This window comes from Chlamydotis macqueenii, chromosome 11, assembly GCF_036417535.1.
Source record: "Chlamydotis macqueenii isolate bChlMac1 chromosome 11, bChlMac1.mat, whole genome shotgun sequence".
In the NCBI taxonomy this organism is placed as follows: Eukaryota; Metazoa; Chordata; class Aves; order Otidiformes; family Otididae; genus Chlamydotis; species Chlamydotis macqueenii.
The window spans coordinates 11,753,869-11,759,868 of NC_141566.1; the positions used below are offsets into that span (position 1 = coordinate 11,753,869).

Below are 6,000 nucleotides of genomic sequence, written 5' to 3' on the forward strand. Positions count from 1 at the left end.
TCAGTGGAATGAGGGAAGAGGCTAGCACAGCTGAAACCAAATAGGTCCTATTTCTGCACTGACTATTAGTGGCAGAGATGGAGGATCAGAGCAATTAGATCTTTGCTGACTATGGCTATGCCCTAGGGTGCCAGGGAGGAAATTCACCGTCATGCAGGGAGCTGCCAGTCCCCGCAGTATGCCAAGGTGGTGATTTACAACTAGATGCAGAGATGGGAGATGATCAGTCATCCCTCTCCACTGAACTGCACCTATGCTATGAACTGATCTATTGCCAATTGGATGAGTTTTGGTGTCTAGAACATGTTTTCTTGCCTTTTGCTTCCCTTTAATCGACCTATTCCTCCTCATTACAGCCACCTGCCGGTGCACAGATTATGCCATCCTTTACCACAATCAACATCAACAACATCATGCACTGGCCCCCAGAGATAGAGGAGGATGATGATGAACAGTCTGGCTCCCCATGCCTGGAAGGAAAGGAATGCGAGAGGTTCTTCTGCTGCATTGAGGACTGTCAGACAGGAATGTGGCGGGAGGGGAGGATCCGCATTCACATCTCTCGTCTGGACTCCTACTCTCGCGTCTTCTTCCCTACCGCCTTCCTGCTCTTCAACATTGTCTACTGGATTGCCTATCTCTATCTCTAGCCGTTCTTTGTCCTCAGCTGGAATGGACTGGAGACCAGCAAGATGGGCTTCTCAAGGAGCATAGAGAACAGCATCTCTTCTGTTGTAGTCAGTTATCAGTCTGAACAATCCAACCTGGTGATTCCCTCTTCCTGCTCTCTCATCTCTTCTGAGAAGAATCAGACAGGTTTTTTTTAGCCTTCTTACATATCTTTTTAGAGAATCTACCCTTTCCAAACAACCCCTTCCCCAGCACCACCAGCATTTTACTTCTTGTAAGATTGCCCAAAAATGTCATATTCCCATCTCAAACATTAGGGATTATGTCAAAACCAAAAAATCTTAATGCGTTTCATTTTTCCATCCAGTCGTACTCCAAAATTCCATGGGAAGTGATGGCAAATGGAGTTTTCTGCATAGTTATTCAGACTGCAAAGAAAATAAAGTAGATCTTACAACTTCTGCACAACTTCCACCAGAATAGACTTTGTGGAGTGCTAGAGGCTTGGAAAGATCAGAAGGAAAGAGGTGTGAAAGACGGCAGCAGTACAGCTTTCCCACTGTAGCTAGGCTTGGCTAAAATGTTTTGAACCTGTCCAGAAAGCTTACAGTGGCATGGACAAGGATGGGGTAGCTGCAAGCCTCCACCAGCTCCCTGTAGAATATTTGTGGAGCATTCCTCATGGATCACTCCACTTGTTGTACCAAGTGGCACCCAAGGCACTGACCCACTGAGGCATTTCTGATTCTCATCAGATGGTGGTAAAAAACAGATGGACCCATCTGCCTCACAGAAGCAGACTCTTCTGGGCCCACAGTGACATTCTGCTTTGTGATCAGGACTTTCAGCAGGTTATGTAGCTTACGTTTTGCATAGCCAGAAGAGGGAGAAAGTCCTTATGCTGCAAAGACCAGAAGCAGTCTCATGAGCCAGTTGTGAGGTAGCTTTCTTTGGCCTGTCTCATGTGAGCTGGGCCCTGTTGTACTGTGCATCATAGCAGGGCAGTGCTCTCCTTCACAGCGACACTTGTTGAAACCATCAGCTCTGTGCTCAGGTGCTAACCTGAGAAACGGGTACTAGAAAAGGGAACACGCAATGCTGCACCTAACGGGGGGGAGAGGGGAGGGGTGGGAAGCACTCCTGCAGCTCAAGTGTCTTTCCTTACTTCTTTTTTTAAATAAACACATAAAAAAAACCAGACTTCACTAAAGCTGCACGACCCCTCCCAGTTGCCACCAATACTTGACACTTTTTGTTCCCAAAGTCAGGAAATGGAGCAAGTCACCCTTGGTACATTTCAGGAAGGTCAGACATAGTGAGATGGCTCCTTATGGTTTGTCTTAAAGGGCTAGAGAAAAGCATAATACAGTCTCAACTGGGAAGAAACTGCATCATGTAGAAAAGGAAACTCAGGCCCAAGGCCCATAATGTGTAAATCAGCTGCCTCCCCATTTTTACCAACTGCTGATGTGGCCACAGCATGATTGTGAAAAGCAATGTACCATTAATAGTTACTTACTGTGTAAATTACAAACAAACAAAAAAATCTTTTTAAAACCAGCATGTTTTAGAAGCAATTCGTACTTAAAAGGCTTGTCACGAGAAGAAAGCTGGCATGGCTACAGAGAAAAAGTTAGGAGCAGCTGGCTCACTGGACAGCTAACAGGGGCAGGAGGTTTTACCTATTCTTGGAGAGCAGTTTGGTCTGGTTTAAAGATGGATTTTGGCAGTTAAATCTGATCTGAATAATGAAGTGTCATCTTTAATTCATTCATAAATACAGCCTTACCTTGGTTCCAGAGGAACAGCTAGAGCGCCTAATTAAGTATACAATAGTACAACACTCAGCTAAGTCTAACCTAATGGAGTCAGACCAGCATAGCTCTGGAAAGGGAAATTGTGCCTGTTTAACCTGTTACTGTTCTTCTTTTAAAATGCCAAGTAAGAGATAAAGGTTACCCAGAAGCATAATTTGGTTAGCTACTCTGACAGCTTTTGCAAGGATGGAAAGAAATTATGGCGGGTGGTTCTAACTGAGGAAATTGATTTAGCAAAAGAATTATTAAGGAGGTTCTAATTAGAGGAAATTAACTGAGGAGAGGGGAAAAAAGAATTGTTAAGGAGGCTCTAATTAGAGGAAATTAATGTTTTAGAGAGAAAGACACAGAGGGGGAGAAGTCTAAGAAAAGAATCAAAACAACTTCCAGACAAGGAGAGCTGCTGGGTGACAGTGCCGACTCCCAGCCAAGTGGGCTGATGTTCTGCTCCTGATAGCGAAGCGCTATTAGATGTAGCAACAGAAAAACCTCCTATGACTCAATGGTACACCGACAGGGAGCTGGATTAAACAGGGTCCTGTGATCTCTGTGAGGCGCCAAAAGGAAAGAGCATCCTGTATTAAAACTAGCTCATGCAACTGAGTGAAGCATGTCTTCACGTATCAGGAGGCAGCTGTCAGCATGCGCGTGGGAGGGGGCACTCTGGTGGCAAACCAGGGCCCGTGCCAAATACGCTCATTAACAGTACAGTGGCATAAAAGGTGTGCAGGCAATGTAGGCTGCAGCGAACACAGGCAGCAAAACGTGAAAGGGGAGCATCTGAGAAAGGGATGGTGGAAGGGAAAATTTAACATCCGTGTGCAATGGAGTCCAAACACCTGCAATTCACTCTAGCTTCAAAGCGCTCAGGAGCCTTGATGGACACAGAAGATCGTCATGGGCTCCGGAGTACAGACTTCTGCCCTGAGAGCAACAGCTTGCTGAAATTAGACCTTTTACAGAATCAGCCAGGAGAGAAGCAGGGTGTACAAGAGACCTAAGAAGATGACAGGGACTTCAACAAAGTAGACTTGAAAGACTGTAAGATTTCACCAAAAAAAAACATAAAGCCAACACACACCTAGGTAATTTAACCAATGGTAGAGGATTTGAAAGAGGAAAATAGCCTAGCATGGGCTGGAGCACAAGGAAGTTGATCACTAAGGCGAGGAAGGAGGAGGGAGGGGGCTTTTTGGCTTAAGGAAATCTGTGCCCATCATAAATAGCTCAATAAATAAAGGCATGCACAAATTCAATCATGTTTTTAGGTTTGTACAGTATCTCAAAAAAGGAAAGCTAAGAAAAGACAAAGAAAAATTCGCCATTTTTTGGAATTACTTTGCAAAGCTCCATTTTCTTGGAGCTTTGTAAAGTAATTCCATGTTTCCCTGCTACCAGCAGGGAATCCAGGGCACAGAGACATCCAGTAGCCATGTGTGGCCCTGCTCAGCAAAGCAGTGGGAGCTGAGCCTCACTGGTGCCCTCGTAGACCTGCATAAACTACCTGTCCTTCCCTGCATGCTGTACTTTCTGCCATCATGCTGGAGCAGGTTATGGTACTACAGCATCTTTCAGCCCAGGTGGCCAAGAAGGCCAACAGCATCCTGGCTTGCATCAGGATCAGTGTGGCCAGCAGGAGTAGGGAAGTGATCATGCCCCTGTACTTGGCACTGGTGTGGCTGCACCTCGAACACTCTGTTCAGTTTTGGGCCCCTCACTACAAGAAAGACATTGAGCAGAGGAACAAAGCTGGTGAGGAGTCTGGAGCACAGGTCTTACCAAGAGCGCCTGAGGGAACTGGGGTTGTTTAGTCTGGAGAAAAGGAGGCTCAGGGAAGACCTTACTGCTCTCTACAATGACCTGAAAGGAGGTTGTAGTGAGGCAGGTGTTGGTCTCTTTTCCCAAGTAAGAAGCGATAGGATGAGAGGAAACAGCCTCAAGTTGCACCAGAGGAGGTTTGCACTGGGATTAGGAAAAAATTTCTTCACTGAAAGGGTTGTCAAGCACTGGAACAGACTGCTCAGGGAAGTGGTTGAGTCACCATGAGGTGTTTAAAAGATGTGTGGATGTGGCACTTAGGGACATGGTTTAGTGGTGGACTTGGCAGTGTTAGGTTTATGGTTGGACCTGATGATCTTAAAGGTCTTTTTCAACCTAAATGATTCTATCATTCTAACATCTGGCTAATGATGGGGATTGGAAATTATTATCTCAGCATTTTTGTTTGGAAGATGAAAGGAAGTCAGAAAAAAGGTTGATTTCTCATTTTTCTGTCTCCAATTCCTATCCTTCTCCTCCAACTTATGCAGTGTAACGGCCCATTTTTAGACTGTACGCTCTTCAGGGCAGGGACTCTCTAATGATGTGTTTGTACAGGGACTAGCACAGTAGGGCTTGATCCTTAACTGAGATTTCTGGATGCTACTTATTATAGATAATAAACAACACTATGGACTATCAGTCTTCAACACCACTGTCTATTCACACCTTGTAAGATGGCTAAAAATTATCCCCCTTGCCCCTCTTGATGGGGGTAACTGGAGCTGGTTAATATTTCTATTTCCCCAGAGGAAAATATAGTGTTGAAAAGTGGGGAAAAATGTGGGTGTGCTGTTTTGTGGGTGGGTGGGGGATTGTTCTGATTTTTTTTTTTTAAGAAAGAAGTTGCTTCAAATCAACACTGCTCAGAAGCAGTTGCCATAATTTAAAATCACTGTTTCTAATGCAAGAGAAACCCTTGCTTGGTTCTCTCAGTCTGTTGCCATTGTAAAGAAAATACTGATGTTTCTCCAAGGGTTTTGGGAGGGGTTTGGCATTAATATTTGGTGCACTTTATTTTGGCCTTTCTGCTTCCCAGCAAAATGCTGGTGACTTTTGGGGTGATCATAAACAACAGGACAACCCCAGCTCTGAAGAAGGCCTCTGCCAAAAGCCACCCAGCCTCCTGTCCCCGAACCGCAGGGAGGAGCAAAGGACAGCAGTGCCACATCCACCCCTAGGCTCGCACAGCCACATATGTGAAACCTTACCCATTGCTCCTTTGGAGAAGCATTTATTAGTCGTGCTTCATGTGCTGGAAAAATTAACTGGCCTCTTGCTATTCCTCCCCCAAAACGCTGTCTCTCTCCTTCAGCCTTCTCCCTCCCTGCATCCAGCATGGCCCTGCCACGCTGCCACCACTCCCTCGGCCCTGAAGCTCCCCAAAAATCCTCCCTAAACATCCACTTTACCAAGGGAAGATGGAAAGAGAGCACCGATGCTAATGAAAAAGCCCTCCCCTCCGCCTTACAAACATCCCAAGGCCATTCCAACACACAAAGGAGGGCCTGCTGCCCCGAAGGACCCCTCCACCGCTCCTCTACACCCACGTATGCTTCACCAACTTGTAGTGGGACCACGCGCCCCCATTCCTCTCCTTAATCTCTCTTTCTCTGGGGGTTTGTTTTTGGGGCTCCGTCCTGCCCCTCACCCCGCCTCGGGTTACTCCCGCCCACCGTACTCCCGCGCACGCGCGCAGCGGGGCCACGACAACCGCCCCCCCCCCCCACTCCGC

General features: G+C 46.4%; 1 protein-coding gene across 1 annotated transcript in view; it reads left to right on the forward strand.

Moving 5' to 3' along the window:
• LOC104475234 (gamma-aminobutyric acid receptor subunit gamma-4) overlaps positions 1-4,907 on the forward strand; it is a 40,545-nt gene extending 35,638 nt beyond the window's left edge. The window contains exon 9 of the mRNA XM_086756311.1: positions 357-4,907. Within this exon, the coding sequence (XP_086612437.1) occupies positions 357-650 (294 nt within the window). The 3' untranslated portion in view covers positions 651-4,907. The remainder of the gene's footprint in view (positions 1-356) is intronic.
• Positions 4,908-6,000: the final 1,093 nt, after the last annotated feature.